Source organism: Haliotis rubra, unplaced genomic scaffold (genome assembly GCF_003918875.1).
Source record: "Haliotis rubra isolate DU_JTF1 unplaced genomic scaffold, ASM391887v1 Scf4, whole genome shotgun sequence".
Taxonomy (NCBI): domain Eukaryota; kingdom Metazoa; phylum Mollusca; class Gastropoda; order Lepetellida; family Haliotidae; genus Haliotis; species Haliotis rubra.
In genome coordinates, this window is record NW_025767079.1 from 5,429,686 (window position 1) to 5,446,763 (window position 17,078).

Here is a 17,078-nt window from a genome sequence, read left to right on the forward strand (position 1 = left end):
ACATTGCTGCCTGTAGTGGGAAACAACCAAACCCTGCAAGTTGTTAATAAATTGGTCAATTCTTTTCAAATATTAATTTTGATTTGTCAAAAATGATGCCTGTGCCTTCTGTGGCTCAGTTGGCAGAATGAGTTTGACAAGCATTTCGACAGGGAATGTTAATTTATGATAATCACAATAATATTTCTGTTGACATTTTCGATGTTTGGAAAAGGTATTCAGGGAATATGAAGGCATCTTGTCTATTTGTGAAAGATTTCTGTCAGCCATTGCCTCGGTGAACAGGTCATAATTTTCTTTTGTCTATGTATTTTTCCTTGTTTAAGAATCAGTGCTTATATGCTTATGTTTATGCATGAATTGATGTAGTCATCTATATACTACTGTGTAATGTTCGGATTACATTAAGGGGCGGTGGGGTAGCCTAGTGGTTAAAGCATTTTGCTCATCACGCCGAAGACCCTGGTTCAATTCCCCACATGGGTACGATACGTGAAGGCCATTTCTGGTGTCCCCCGCTGTGATATTGCTGAAATATTGCTAAACAGCAGTGTAAAACCAAATTCACTCACTCACTGTAATGTTCAGAACAAATTATATTATTAGGTTAAATCAATTATTGATGTAAGGCAATATGATACCAAAAGGAATCATACAATTAGAAGCATGACACATGCCTCAAGATTGTAGAGAGCTGCATTTCTCAAAGCCTTCTTAGCACTAAGACAACTGACTTAGCATTGACTTACGACAGCTCTTGGCTGAGATTAATATGGTTATGTACTATATCATCTTAAAGTATCATGAACACAATCTTGATGAAGTGAAATATCAAGAATTGATAGTGACCCATAACTTCATCCACACACATTACCCTGTTGGTGAAACATGACATAAGGGGCTTTTAGGGTGGCTGAGTGGTGAAGGTGTTCACCAATCACACCTAGGTTTGTTTCTATAGTACGGTCTATGATATATACATTGGGTTTTCCTGCCATGATGTATTTAAATACTGGAATGTCAGAAAAATGCATCAGACTGTCGAGTGACTCCTGCGCCATATCCAAACCGATGTTCGGTCTTCTGCCATGGTGTAGTAGAAACATGTCCTTGAGTGGCGTCGAACTGTCAACTGATACAAAAGGCCTGTCAGGGATATTTGGTTATTCTTTTGTTGATGTATTTGACTGAGAACATGTGGAATCTGTATCAGGCCAACAAGAAGAAGAAGAAGAGTGACTTCATCCCATACAGAGACTCTGTCCTCACGTGGCTGCTGAGGGAGAACTTGGGTAAGACTAGTTTACAACTTTGATGCATAGTTCTTGTCCTGTGTAATAGGCTGTCGACATTGACACTGACGGTGGGCATTAGACCAGGGTTTATCTTGACTTACAAAAGTGGGGGTCCAGGGGATTTCATCAAGACATTTTACGGGTCCTTGCTGGTTCTGTGAGGGTCGTGTGAAGTATTGAAATATTGTTGTAATCGAGGTAATTACTGGATTGAAACAGGCATCATGTGGACAGTGGTCATGACTGATCGGTAAAATAACAGACAGATACCTACTCTTGATGCGTTGGAGGTAGACTCTCTTTCATTTTGTGCATCTCTCTGAACTCGGTATTTTGAGTGTTCTGCATTCATTCTCTACATTTGCTCGTACTGAATGTACATTTCTGCGTCGGGTAAAACCCTGATGGACCTTTGAGAATATTCACACTCTTATAAGTCGGGGCCTCAATCGATTTATTTCATCAGAGTCCCCAGTCAGGGAGCATGTGCTTCAAGTTTGTTCTTAATGTGTTTCAGGTGGAAACTCCAAAACTGCCATGGTTGCCGCTCTCAGTCCAGCAGACATCAACTTTGATGAAACCCTCAGCACACTCAGGTGAGTTCCGTGTAAACATCAGCAGCCATTAACCGAGACAGAATCAATGTTCACTTGCTTTGAAATACTTTGTTTCAGTTTCTCTATCAGCTAAAAAGGTTTACTTTGGAATCTATTAATTCTGGTGGTCATGATAACCATTTGAAATCGGATCTTTTGTCAGTTTGGTTAATACTAGGTGGAATAAAGTGGATAGAATTGAAATGAATAATCAAAACTCTTATGTGTGAATTGAATTATTTTATATGTTTTATCTGTTGTCAAATCATATCACTGCAACTTGGACAGTGTTTTTTCATGTTTCGCGTTAAGGATTGACAAGAGGATATCCTTGTAGTCAGTTATTTTTATCTCACATGAGTTAGAAAAACAAGGAAATAAAGTGATCCGCAGTCATCATGAAAATTAGGGCAGTGCCCATTTGCAGAGCTCCTTAACCATTGAATTTCTTTACAGATCTAAGCATGAAATGTTACCTTTTGATGATGGACGAATTTTAATATATTTGTTTGAGACAGGATAGGTATAAAAGAATACACAAAAAAAACGAAGATGTTGCTCTTTTTCAGAGCAGAAATATAATAAGGCGAATACTTCTTTATGAAACCAGATGTACAGAGCAGTGTACTGGTTTATATTTTGTCATTTTTTTATGTTTTCATGACAACAATTTGAACTTGAACTGAAAATAAGGGTAGTGGTCATTACCAGTGCAGAACTCCAAAACATTTGAATAATCTTCATGATGTTTGCGACACAGATCACTGTATTTTCAAAATGGTACTTATGGATGATTTTCAAGTGTTTTTTCTGTGTTTACTCTCCAAAAAACAATACTTCATGAAATATACGGAATACAATGAGTGAAGCCTATTTCTGATGTCCCCTGCCTTGATATTGCTGGAATATTGCTAAAAGCGGCGTAAAACTGACTGACTGACTCTCTCACTCGTGAAATATACTTCATTTTTACTGTGCAATTTTCAATTATTCCAGATATGCTGATCGTGCCAAACAGATTATGTGCAAGGCTGTGGTTAACGAGGATCCGAATGCTCGGTTGATCCGAGAGCTCAAGGAAGAGGTAGCAAGGCTGAGAGAGCTCTTGGCTAGTGAGGGAATTGAGATTCAAGCAGGTGGGTAGAGTTGTCTCCCTTAAGTATCAGCTAAATCTGAGCTTCTTGCTCATACCGGTATGGAGGTTTCATTTACAAAAAAAGCATGTAGACTACATGTTTTCTTTTAAATTTTTTTATCAGTTTCTATGAAGGTACTGACACAGACACGTGAAGATTTGGGTAAGAATTGCTCTTCAACAACCAATGCTTGTCGTAAAAGACGAGAAATGGGATTGGGTAGTCAGACCTGTTGACTTGGTTGATGCATGTCATCAAATCCCAATTGTGTAAGTCAACACACATGATGTCAATCCCTGGATTGTCTGGTCCAGACTTGATTATTTAGAGACCACTGTCATATAGCTGGAATATTGCTGCGTGTGACGCTAAACAACAAACAAACAGATTTCTGATGCAGGTTTATGTATTTTTTAACACAGTAAATTTGAACATTTTTCTTACGACAGATGCGTTTCACTTCTTGTGAATTTTTTAAAAGTATTTCTTTATTAAAACTGTTACTTTTACCTCTTCTTTTCCCAGTTGATTCAAATTCTGACAATCCCGTGAAGTTTTCAACGGGTAAATTGCACTAAAAAGCACTTTCCCACATGGCAAAAAGACCTTGAAGTCCTCTCCCTCTGTGGTATCTCTAGAGGGGCATTCAAAAACACTGAGGATAAGTCGTAGTATTTGGGACAATTTATTCCACTGTTTAGATCATTTTCATTTCTTAAAGGAATTTTGTCTGCTGTGGTAGTTTTCTGTAGCTAAATATATTTATGGTCAGATAATCATATCAATGGATTGCAGTATTAAATCCTTTTGAAGATTTTTGTATATTAAATCTAAAGATTATGAATTATAATTATTAACCATTGATGGAGTGACAAGCTAGTGTATATGACATATCCTCTTCCATTAAACTGACTCCACCATTGAAGAAAAGCCTCAGATTCTCCCAACAGTCCAAGAGACGATCCTCATTTAGCATCAGTGATTTGAAATATACAGAACAGATTGACGGCTCCACTTTTAACTCACCACATTATTCTGTCCCCATGTCCCTCTATACCACCACCAGAGGTGGAGGACTTCACACCATTGCTTTCCATTGCGCAAGAAGCCACTCATTGCTTCCAATATGCCACCACCATTCATTACCTTTGTCTAAGTTGCCTGCAGAAAAGTAGAACAAATTGTGTTCATAGTCGATCAATCCAGGTTTTCTTCCACATGAAGGAAAAAAACCTGTGAATCAGGACAGTTACATTCCTAGAGAATGCGTCCAGATAGTTTTACAAATGTCGTTTTATGTATACCGCTGAAAAAAGTTAAGGATCACTCGTTTCTTTCAATTTCCCAGTCAATTGCATAAACAGAGTGACGACAGTGATATGATAGACTAACATCTAGTCTCTGAAATAAACATATTATACTTTGAAAACAGTTCCTAATAGTTCATTAAATATATTAAAAGGATCCCAGATACTCATTTTCAGAAATTGATAATCTGGACTTACCACACATATTCTTGACTTGCATGGGCTGAACAGGGTATATTTGTTTCAGGATCTGTATGACAGACAAGCAGTTTGATTGAATTGGCTGATCCTTAGCTTTTTGAGGAGTGTACAGAGTTATGTGTCTAAATAAAGATGGACATTTCCAATGATAATTGTCATCAAATTGGTATTCCCAGATTAATTGGTTCAGAGATGATAAAGTTTTACTGTAACTATCTGAGATCTACAGATGCCTGTGTTGTAATACTCCAGTTCCAACAGTTGAGTTCCAACAATTTGGAAATGGCATTAAAGTTGTATTTAAATCAGACTGCTGTTTACATGTAAAAAGATAACCACATCAGCATCAGAAGCTTCCTTGCCCTGTTCCTGCTGCCTTGTAAAACAACCCCTTTGTCAAAACATGCTAATACTTAATAAGTGGACCAAATATGTTGTTATTGAAGAAGTATTGCTTGTCTCTGCATCAGCAGTTATGCAGCTTTTCCAGTTGATCATAAGTCTCCTGGAAAATAGTTTCTCCATTGTTAACATCAATGTGGATAAGTGCATGAATAATTTGTAACAAACTGAAGCTTAATGCTTAGTTTTGCTCACATTAGATCATTGCATGATAGTAACATTAGCATGATGAAAACAAAATTTAAATCTATACGTGAAAAGATGTCATGGAAAATTCTCAAAATTAATGTTTTTCTCAATCACTGATCTTTTTTTGACCGTCGCTATAATTTATGAGAGAGGAAGATTAAATATTTAATGCTTTTCAGTGAGTTGGGTATAGAATATTGGGCACTTTCCCTGCAGTTTTTAATGTTGTGTCTCCATGTAGGTAATGGAAGCATGTCCGAGCATGTGAAGGCCTTGCGTGCTCGGAAGAACTCTGTGACTATTGACGGAGGGGAAGATGCAATGGAAAGACTCCAGATGTCGGAGAAACTAATTGCTGAACTGAATGAATCTTGGGAAGAAAAACTCCGTAAAACAGAGGCCATCCGCAAGGAAAGGTGAGAGGTTGTTTTGGGTTTGCTTGAGATTGATGAAAGAGAGAAAGCATTTTTGACAGCTGATGAAGGGCAACTGGTTCTTAAAACTTTAAAACTCACTTCAGCACTCCACAGACAAAATTGAAAGCGTCTATTTAGTTCATTTCAGCTCAGTTAAAGGATGAATTCTTTAAAAATATTTGAGAGACAGAAGTATTTCAAGTTGGCAATGTTTTAAGCCAACAACACTCAGAAGATGGTAGACAGAATATTATCATGACATCAAGGTTCTGAACTAGTGTAACAAGCAGCATGACATATGTTGTGTTCTTTTACCTCAGAGAGGCTGTGCTGGCCGAGATGGGAGTAGCTCTTAAAGAAGATGGAGGAACAATTGGTGTGTTTTCTCCTAAAAAGGTAAGAGATCTGTTTTACCTTTTGCTTATTTTCACTAACTCGCCCTTTTGCAGTCTTTGTGTGTTGTTCACAGTCACTTATTGGACACGAAATTACAAAGTCTGTCTAAAATGATGATCATGTGTTTCCAATGTGTACCTGGCCCATTAGATTGTCGGTCTACCACAACAGTGAAGATTTGGGTTAGAATTGCTGGCTAACGGAATTGGGTGGTCAGGCTCGCCGACTTGGGAGGTGCCGGTCATTGTATCCCCATTTTTCAGATCAGTCAGTCACTATTTTGCTTGTCAATACTGGATTGTTTACAGACCGCTGTCATATATATTGCTGGAATATTGCTGATTACGGTGTTAATCAAGAAACAAACTAAATATCACTTTGGTGTTTGTTAACCACTGATCCCACGCAGGGGTGAAAATAACTTTAAAATTGCTAATGTACTCCGGTACAGTGGCACATGTAAAATCACTTCCCTGATAATTTTTCCACTATACTGGCTGATTTTCTTATTGATTTTTTAAATAAACAACATAATTAACATTGGAAAGTCAACTGGACAACGGTTCAGCATGATGTACACATTTGCTAGCCCAACAGAAAAAAGCACTGGACTGGGGCGTCGGGCAATGGGTTATTTCCACCCCTGCCATGTTGTATTACTGACCTGCAGAGATGAGTAAACATGGTTTGGTTCTTGGAGGGATGTAATACACCCTAGATAAAGATTATGACAAAACAAAACTCCTTCCCATTCATCCCAATTCAGACATCTGACTGGATTTTGTGCTGGGCATTTCTATCTAAACCAAGGTGTTCAGTGTTTCCTTTGTGAATTGTATATACATGTATATGTATAAGTGGGCCCTGGGTTAGTGTCTAATCACTCAGATAGCTAACCATACTGTTGACTGAAGTTTTTGAAAGGCATTTAGAATTTGAACGAACATGAATACATGACAAGTTGTATGGATAACAGCTTCCTTTTTATTTATTTCACAACGTTTTAGAGCTAATTCTTGCTCCTTCAAAGAAGAATAAAAAATAAATTGTCATGTATTCATACTGTTGACCTCTGGTCCTGGATCGGTTTGTTCACTTATTGCGATACTGTTGTGATAATCCCCCTTCCTACTTTCAGACCCCCCATCTCGTCAATCTGAATGAGGACCCTTTGATGTCAGAGTGCCTCATCTACTACATCAAGGATGCGACCACTAGGTGAGGGAGGAGTGCAAACATGTTGATATGTTGTCCCATTTAGAATTACTTTGGTTTAAACACTTTAGAACTTGGGATGTACAATATTGAACTATATGGATAACAACTTGTTATATTTTGTGAGTGCGATGCTTCTATAAAGACGATTGTACTGTTTTCAAGCAGGAATTCCAATGGTACAAGAATCGGTATCGAAACATCACACTTACGACAAAAAAGAAGTTGTTATCCATAAAGTTTGTTCAATATTATTTTGGACATTTCCAGTATTTTGGACAGGCAGTTTGCCTTTGAGTGCATACCTGGTACATGTGAGGCAGGTGTGAAAGCTCTGAATCCCACCCTGAATAGATAACCCAGGTAAATCTCTGGACTAGGAAACCCTCTGAAATGCCTAACTTGGAATTTTTGTTTTATATTAAGATATGTTTACATCACACTGAAAATTAATTCAGATGAAAAAATCTTCCATTTTCTTTTTGTCTCCTAGAATTGGTCGAGCAGAGGCAAAGAATCTACAAGACATTCAACTGAATGGAACCTACATCTTAGAGGAGCATTGTCTGTTTGAAAACAATGATGGTAAGAAACTTCTGTGGCTCCTTGATACTAATAATCAGTCCAGAGAAGATATTGGCATTCCCCTTTTTATATACATTGAAACCCTGTTTGAAGCAGAACTTTCTTGAAAAGATTTTTTGCAACTTTTCATACCTTGGCAAAGTGGAAAGATTTTTCTCTTCTTTAAACGCTAATTTTTATTAATCATTAATCATGCAATGATAGTAACAATAACTATAGTACAGGTTCAACAGAATCCACTGCTTCTTCATATTAGAAACATTAGTTCTTTGGAAGATACCACCTCCTTTGGCACTTTTGGTAATAGAGTCTTGAATTTCAATAAATATGAAACATCATTCCCTTAGTGAGCTTATGAGGACTGACCTGACACTTACTTCTGCAGAAAATGTGACTCTGGTGCCATTTGATGATGCATTGTGCTATGTGAATGGGAGACAAGTGATGGAGGCTACTGTCCTGAAGACTGGAGCTCGGGTGATCCTTGGGAAGCACCACGTCTTCCGCTTCAACCACCCCCAACAAGGTGGGAACTAGTGCTGGATATCGATCACAATATTCAGAACCAAAATTGATCAATAATGGATTTTAATTGTAACCCCAACCACAAAACTCATGTGGACAACAAGGGAACACAATCATAACATTGTGCAACCGAAATTAATACCATGATCAGGTCGATCCAGGCTACTTCTGTTTATAATGTTACGAGTCACGATCAGGAAGCTGCATCAGTTGTTTATGTCTTGATTTAACCAACATAACAATAGGAATAACTTTCTGAAGTTGATGTTTTATTTTATTCAGCGACCCATGCTTATCATAAGAGGTGACTGAAAGGATCGGGTGGTCAGGATAGCAGACTTGGTTGACACATGTCATCATATCAAAAATGCGTAGACTGATGCTCATGATGCTGATCACTAGATTGTCTGGTCCAGGCTCGATTATTTATAGCTGGAATATTGATGTGTGCAGCGTTAAAGAACACACCAACCGACCAAGTAACAGCTCCTTCTTTAAGTCTTTGGTTTGCCAAGTCCTGGCTTGATCATTTTCAGGCATGAGATATAGCTTGAATATTGCTATCTGTTCACTATTACATTCACTCACTCACTCCACTGACAGGGAATGTAGACATAAGCATGTTTTGAGCTCACTTGTATGATTCTCAATAAGCATATTTTGTTTTCAGCTCGCCTGAGTCGTGCACTGATGACAGAGTCCATTGACATACCTATATGTAAGTATCACTGTGCAGCTAGTGTTCCCTTTCATGTTCAGGCTCACCCCAGCTGTAATGTGGCTGAAATATTGCTATTAGCAGTCAACAATGCTCCTCATTCACTCGTCCTTGTGATTTGGAAGTTTTACCTGAAGTCATGGTAGTGCATACTATAGAAATGATCCCTACTTGTTTCAGTCTTGCATGTAAATATGCAAGGATAGAAACTGGCACTTACCTGCCAACCCAGATCGTTTATTTAATGTTGAAGATATTTCATGCAGTGCAGGACATATAGCTTTACGTTATGACCAAGCTGTCTTTGTTAAATGCTATTCCTGTAATATGTTGTGCAGATACTGTTTAATTCAAAGTATGTTCTTAGTTTCCAAGCACTGACAAAACTGAGAACTGAAAGATGATATTCCACGTGTCCTGTTAAAGTAATAATTCTTTGAAATACTTTACCTCTATTGCATCATAGCTTTAACATATGTTTAGTCCAGACTCGAATATTTACAGACCACTGCCATATAGCTAGAATATTGCTGAGTGCAGCGTTAAATAACAAACAGACAAAATTTCTGATTTAGCTTCATGCATGGTTGGAAGGTTTTATGTTGAAGTGTTTGAGTGCATACCTCATGAGTGCTGTCAGGCGATGGTGTAGTCTAGTGGTTTTAAAAGTGATGTAAAACTAAACTCACTCGCTCACTCATGAGTGCTGTTTGTTGAAGCTGAGCCGGTGGACTGGAGTTTTGCTCAGTTGGAGCTGCTGGAGAAACAGGGCATTGATCTCAGGAAGGAGATGGAACAAAGGTCAGTTCAGCATCCATGGGGCATTTAGCTTTGGGGAGCAAATTACTTGTGGCTAGCCTATTGGTTAAAGTGTTGTCTTGACTGAGGTCAGTCCTGCTTCCATGGGGATTTAGCTTGGGGAGCAAATTACTTGGGTCACAAGCTTAGTGGGTAACCAAGTTGTTGAAGTGTTGTCTTGTCATAGGCACTGTTTTCATATCTGATAGTGGGTGGTGGGGTCACCTAGTGGTTAAAGCGTTTGCTCGTCACATGGAAGACCCAGGTTTGATTCCCCATGTGCCATATTGGTACAATGTGTGAAGCACATTTCTGGAACATTGCTAAAAGTGACATAAAATGATACTCACTCATATCTGATAGGGTACGATATGTGATGGTCAGTGATTGTGTCATTCCACCATTATAGTGACAGAATATTGCTAAAATCCAAAACCAGAATCACTCTCTCGCAATCATTTTTTTGTGGTAGTATGAGTGAAGTGATAGGTCTATGGGTGTTCCTAAATTGTTGTTGATGAACGATTATAAAGTTTTGCTGATAAACAGGTTTTGTAGAAAGCGTTATTGTGATAGTATGCATGGAGTGTATATCTGTGATGTCTGTTGCTAGGTTACTGAACCTGGAGGAACAGTATCGGAAGGAGAAGGAGGAAGCAGACATACTGTTCGAGCAGCAGAGGAAGGTACGCTTGTTGACACTTGTTCCCTCGGGCGGTAGGGTAGCCTAGTGGTTAAAGCGTTTGCTCGTCATGCCCTAGACTCGGGTTCAATCCCAAATATGGGTACAATGTGTGAAGCCCATTTCTGGTGTCCCCTTCCGCGATATTGCTGGAATATTGCTAAAAATGCGTAAAAACCAGACTCACCCACTCACCCACTCACTTGTTCACTTGACAGACAGAAGAATGGAGAAGAAAGGTTTTCATAGTGAATGTTGACTATTTAACTTTCACTCACTCTGGCATGGGATAGTTCAAAGTAAGGTTGAGATGTCAAGGTGCAAGTTCATAAGTAGGGTTTGAAGGCACTGAAGGACTAATTTGTCTTGCTGGCTGTACAGAAACTGTTGATTATGCAAAGAGGAAGGAGACAAACCAAGATCCATCAACAGTCCCTTGAAGGGTTACAGATGCTGGAGAATGAACAATGATACATTTGTACGTAAAATCGTGTGATCTACATGATACTTGAAAGACCAGTGGGGACAACAGGTGACAGAACAGATCAGGTGGTCAGGCTTATTGACTTGATTGATGGCATATCATTGTGTCCCAATTGATTGATGTTTATAATGTCAATCACTGGATTGTCTGGTCCTGATAGATTATCACTGATAGTGGCACTCAGTTATTATCTGCTGCCCTACAGCTTGAATATCGATAAGTGTGACTTTAAACAACAGACTGGAGATGTAAACTATCACTAAGTGTGGCTTTAAACAACAGACTGGAGATGTAAACTATCGCTATGTTGCAGGACTACGAGTTCCGCATCCAGTCACTGCAGGAGCAGGTGGAGAGACACTCCATGATGTCCAGCTGTGTCACGGACGACTTCTTCGAGGATGAAGATCCGGAAGGTAGGGTCTTTATTTACATAACTGTTTACTATATTAAATTGTACGAAAGTTTTTTCCAGACTTTGGCAGAATCGATTGATTTGTAATTAAACTGACGTTTAAAGATTTACTCAGGAGCCATGTTTGGAGGGTATTCCAAGAAATATCTGTTTGACTGCTCGCAGTTTATCAGTATGATTGTCATTACACATAGATACTCCTTGACAAAGTTTCAAAACTGTGTGAACATAATGATGTACAACTTAGCGATTCTCTGAGAGTGTGAGTTCAAATACTGGAGGGGACTCCACCCAACAGAACTACTAGAATCTGTACTTTGCTGAGAAAGTGTAATCTCAAATATAACATATGGTATACCATGTATATAATATGTCTCTCTTCAGAATGTAAGTGGACGAATCGAGAGAGAGATTTGGCTGCTTGGGGTTTCCGGAAATGGAAGTATCACCAGTTCACATCACTCAGGGTGAGGAAACATCAGCATCTATCCCATAAACAATGTAGCCAGCATCTGTTATGTTTATACTAAAATTGTTATTTTTCCTTGTCCTGACTCATGATCTTTGCTTATCTCCCTTTCCCTTTCGAATGGTAGTGGAACACTTGAATCCCTTGAAGTTCCCGGAGCGGACGTACAATACTCACCCACGAGTTACCTCCCTTCCTCTTTCCCGCGCAAACGTACCATGTGACGTGCCCAGACTTGTCACTCTCTCCCTTTTGAGTATGTGAGATAGCATTGTTCTGCCAAGTTTACCAAGAGTTGACATGAAGCAGCTTATAACATGATTCTCAAAACTTGGTGGAGAATGTTAAGACTTTGCGTCTTGAAACTACTTTAATTAGGCCTCTAAATGTAATTCAAGAAACACCAGGAATTTAAAATGAGAACATTATGATACCTCAATATGGTATAAACTAAATTTGACAACAGAAGGAGAAAAAGCCCATGTGTAGCTTGCAGACAACTGATTTCAGTTGTGTCTATGGCTGAACACTCTTTTGTCGTGAGAGTTTACGTTTTATCCAAATCTGATTGGCAGTGCTTTAAGATAAGCTGACACAACTCTTAGCAACAATTTTCAAGCTGACTTTCCCTCATCCTCGGGAAATAAATGTTAAATATGTTTTGCTCGTGTATATTTCCTTGCAAAAGAGATTCTGAAAAGTATTGGGGTTTACTCCCTGGCTGCAAATGGAAAGGTTGCATGTTCGATCCCACTGAAATATCCTGAAAGTCCCTTTGACAAAGAGAATCCCCCGAAACAGGTGTTGGAGGTGACCCAACAGGTTCTTGTTCTGTTGACAGGATGACTTATGGGGCAGTGCAATATTCCTCAAAGAAGCCAATGCAATTAGTGTGGAACTCAACAAGAAGGTAAGACCTGATTTTATGATTTATCATTTTCTTGTAGGAATCAAACTTAGTGAAGACACATATTGTGGTATGTACAAAAGTCACAACAGAAGTTTCAGATAAATTATGTTTCATGCTGAATTAGTTTAAATCACTCAAAATCCAGTCTTTTGATTCTAATGGCTCTTGCAGGATATGTTTTAAAGGCACAATGTCACACATTTTCGACAATATTTGGTCCTATATTATATATATATATTGGGGCAAATCCACTCACTTAAGCTTCCTATTGATGCAATAAACGACTTATTATCCTTCATGCTCTGCCTGAAATCGATAATTGAAACTTCAAGGCGACCAGCTTCCAAGCAGAGAACACTTGCCATAAATAGAATGTAAACAATTGATGCATCGAAAACTGGTGGTGTTGTCGGTGTTTGCCGAACTGGTTTCAATCACATATTCATAAAAAGCGCTCCAGGGGACATAACTCTGTAAGGTTCACTTGAAGTAATGTTCGGTCGGTAGAGGGAAAGAGAGTTGATTTAATGCAACATTGCATTAATTCATTAGAACTTTTTAATTTAAAATTGTAATCTAAATATGTAATTCTTTTTTGAATGAATTATATGGTAGCTTTCCTGAGGGCTGATAGTTAGTATTATTGAGAGAAATGCATTATTTATTTTTAGAGAAGTGTGGTGTGATATAGTGCCTTTAATTAGTGTCCATTCTAAGACTCGACTAAACTAACTGGTATCCGACTCTCCCATAGGTTCAGTTCCAGTTTGTCTTGTTGACCGACACCCTCTACTCACCTCTGCCTGGTGATCTCATGAACCCTGAAGACAGGGACTACAGCAGACCATTCCCCAAAACAATCGTCGCCGTTGAGGTACAGGATACCAAAAATGGTGCCACTCATTACTGGAATCTGCAGAAACTTCGGTAAGTACACATGCATCTGATATTGACCTTTTACCATTTCCATCGCTAGATATCATGTGTATGCTTGAAATTCAAACATGTCAAACTTCATTGATCAGTGATAAAAAAGTTAATTTGTTTTCTGATTGAGATTCCAAACGGTATTATGTATGATGATACTTTTTAAAGTGATTTCTTCTTCTGAATGGTTATTTTGTAGACTGTTGCATTGTTGCAGTTTTTTGTTGTTGGTGGTCGCTCTGATTCCTTGTCACTCAGTGCATGTGTTGTATTTCCTTTGTTAAATATGTCATGCATCTTTATCTTTATTCCTGTCTATTTTTCTGTTTTATTTTTATTGAATTTTTGTAACTGAAATCAAGATTTTTTTCTCTAATTTGTACGTTTATTTATCTATGTACCGGTATAAGTGAAAATTTATTTGTAATTTTTTTGTTTTGATTGGAAAATATTTTTGAGCAGGTTAATTTACAGATCATATTTTGTAATTTTGATGTTAAAGCTTGTGTCTTGTATTTGTTTGTGGCTGTCCTCTCATGCTGTCTTGCTAGAGTTCTCTCCCCTGCCTGTTTCTTTCTGTTTAGCTTCTGGGCAAAGCTTGGAACTTGTGCCCGGTTTGTAAATACCTTTCCATTATCTTTTGATCCCCCCTTTTCAAATTTCCCTGAAATAATTTCCTGCAAGTTTTGGTTATCAATTAACAAATAACAAGCATGGGTTCCAACTTTGTCTAAGTCTCAAATATTTGATCATTTTGAATTACAAGTGCTTGAAACCTTTCAGGCACAAGCCTATTAACTTTCTTGTATTTTTTATGATTTTTGTGAAAAATGAAACTTTCAATGTTACAAAACTGCTTTGCTTTGGTTTTGGTATTATGTTTGCATATAAGGAATTAAGAATGTAAATATTGCCTTTAAAAGCAAAAGGATATTTTGATTTTCAAACATGTAGTTGTTCAACAGTTTTAATAGAGATACGAAAAAAGGTTAGCATTTTACAGACAGTGTATGGAAGAAAAGTATCTTTAGTTTTTTAAGTTGCCTCAATTTGCTCTTTTTGGAATACAGTTATTGATCAATATGAGTGCAAAATTGTCATCTGTCCTCAGCTACTTTTACGCGTAAGGTTGGAAAAACTTTTATTTTTCTGATATTGTTTAAATGAAACCAAAACCTATTTTTCTGAAACGTTTTTTTTTTTTGAAGCGAAGAAAATCCCAGAAGTGAACTCTCATTAAAACTTTTGAACAATTACTAATACGAAATACACGAAATAAAATGTGAAACTGTGAATTTCTTTTCCCACGCTTGACGTAGACAACGGTTGGAACATATGCGAGACATATACAATGAAGACCTGTCTCCGGACACGCCCGAGGCAAAACAAGATTTTTTCCATTGTCTCGCGGGTTGCGGACAACAGAACATGTTTAACTTTTATAACCTTATCCCATCCAGGTCGGTTACCCTGTTGTAACCTTGGTTTTTATTTTTGTTTTGTTTTTCAGTTTTCGTTGTTTTAGTTTTTGTTGATTTTAGTACTGTTTTTTTCCTATATTTGGGCTTTATCTTCAACTGATGATTGTGAAGGCCGAGATTTGTCACATTCACACTTTTGAAAGTTTTCAGTTGTACGTTGAAGGTAGGACTGGATGCATACTTTTTTCAACAAGGTTACATGATATTCTTGGGGAAATTTTGTTTTGAAATTCACTCATAAGTAAAATTAGAAGAAACAAGATTTATCAGATATAAATGTTTTTTTAACACAATTTCTTAAGCTTGGGAATTGCTATGATAAATTTTCAGGCATGCTGATTTGTCAACTGTTATCTGAAATAAAGTATTGTAATCTAAATAGAACAGGAAATATTACATTTATTACATTTTTACTGTTTGTATCAACAAAAGAAAAAATTAAAGTATTGACACAGTATCTCAAAGATTTATGCATCACAACCATGTTTTGGACCCATTTATATAACAGAATGTGCAAAAGTGTTATTTGAAAAATCCAATGGTGCATTCTGTGATAATTTCAGTGTCTGTAACTTTCCCAAAAATTTCAATAATTTTTTCATGCATATTGAAAGGAACCGTAAGAAGTGTGAAAAGTTTGCAGTTTTTTTTAATAAAAGAAGGAATTTTTGGTTTTCATAATTGGTCTTATCTTTTTGACATTGATGAATAGTCATACCTGTATTCCAGCTTGAATTTTGTTTTGAAGAAATTTACAGTTCCTTAAAAAAGATTTGTTATTAAAGTTTGAAAAAAGTATTTTTTCTGGCCTTGCCAATCATGCTGATGTTCATGGTGAATCGTTTCATTTGCAGCTTGTTACTGTGGTTACTTCCCATATGTTTTTGTACATTTCCAGTGACTGTCCAGTAAATACTGAATAGGGATTGTTTTTTTGTGAAACTTGTCATTCATTTATAGAATATAAATTGACCTTTTCTTCCACAATTGAACATGTATGAAGCCTTTGCAAGAGTTACGTAAGAAAGGATAAAAACTGTTTTGACAACGAAGACAGTGATCCTGCTCTGCTTTCTTTTTTTCCTGCTATATATCCCTCAACTTTATGTCATTCTTCAGCAGTCTTAAAAAGCCTATTTTGATGGTTAAATGGATTTAACCATAAAAACAGGCATAGTTTTGTTAAACAGTTTATAAATATTTTTCTAATGTTCATTATCCTAGTTGTTCTCTTCTGAAGTTTTCGCTTTGACAAATAACTGTTGTGATCACTATATTATGAGCCTTCCCAGACAGACCAGTGGTTGACATTGTGAAAACAATCCACTGACAAATAACCATTTAGATTGTCAATACACCAGTGTTACCCCTTTATATATAAAATATTGCTCGTCCAGATATTTCATAGTCTTTCTAAAGGAAGAAAAAGTCAGTTTTATTTCCTTGCTAAGTCTTACAGTATTTTTGTTTGACCTTGTACATGAGAATATCCACTGTATTGTATGATCTTACCCTAACAGCTAGTTACATTGAACATTACGATATTAACATCTGACATGGCACTTGTCAGAAATATTCAAGTCCTGCAAGGGCAACATTGTTTGCTAAAGCTGTGATTGGTTTGCAATGTTTGTTGGCATGGTAACATTAAAACACCTTTACAAGCCATTCTATAACTGGAATGTTTCAAAACTATGTTTAGGGGAATGATATATGGACAACAAAATGGTATCAGTTTTGTCTGTGGCTGTATTGTTACCCAGTGCATGTTACCCCGCTTTATACCATATCATTATCCCCCAGGTGTGCCACAATGTTCAGATTCCCATATTTGACTAAAATACGAACCTGTATTATCCTATATCTCTGCTCCTTGGTAGAGTAATGATTAAACAGTATCACCAATGTGGTGGGCGGTTGGTTAAAGTTGT

General features: G+C 37.4%; 1 protein-coding gene across 14 annotated transcripts in view; it reads left to right on the top strand.

Moving 5' to 3' along the window:
* The window catches only part of LOC124287200 (kinesin-like protein unc-104), a 95,585-nt gene that overhangs the window by 44,408 nt on the left and 34,099 nt on the right, over positions 1–17,078 (top strand). For 8 of the 14 annotated variants that reach the window (XM_046723693.1, XM_046723687.1, XM_046723689.1 and 5 more), the window contains 17 exons: positions 1,214–1,292; positions 1,813–1,891; positions 2,888–3,027; positions 3,553–3,591; positions 5,368–5,542; positions 5,863–5,938; positions 7,077–7,156; positions 7,647–7,738; positions 8,124–8,264; positions 8,934–8,981; positions 9,701–9,782; positions 10,393–10,465; positions 11,259–11,361; positions 11,745–11,827; positions 12,671–12,739; positions 13,494–13,666; positions 14,986–15,126. In XM_046723693.1, coding sequence (XP_046579649.1) covers positions 1,214–1,292; positions 1,813–1,891; positions 2,888–3,027; positions 3,553–3,591; positions 5,368–5,542; positions 5,863–5,938; positions 7,077–7,156; positions 7,647–7,738; positions 8,124–8,264; positions 8,934–8,981; positions 9,701–9,782; positions 10,393–10,465; positions 11,259–11,361; positions 11,745–11,827; positions 12,671–12,739; positions 13,494–13,666; positions 14,986–15,126 — 1,673 coding nt within the window. The remainder of the gene's footprint in view (positions 1–1,213; positions 1,293–1,812; positions 1,892–2,887; positions 3,028–3,552; positions 3,592–5,367; positions 5,543–5,862; positions 5,939–7,076; positions 7,157–7,646; positions 7,739–8,123; positions 8,265–8,933; positions 8,982–9,700; positions 9,783–10,392; positions 10,466–11,258; positions 11,362–11,744; positions 11,828–12,670; positions 12,740–13,493; positions 13,667–14,985; positions 15,127–17,078) is intronic. The other 6 variants (XM_046723692.1, XM_046723697.1, XM_046723698.1 and 3 more) reach the window with 3 other exon arrangements.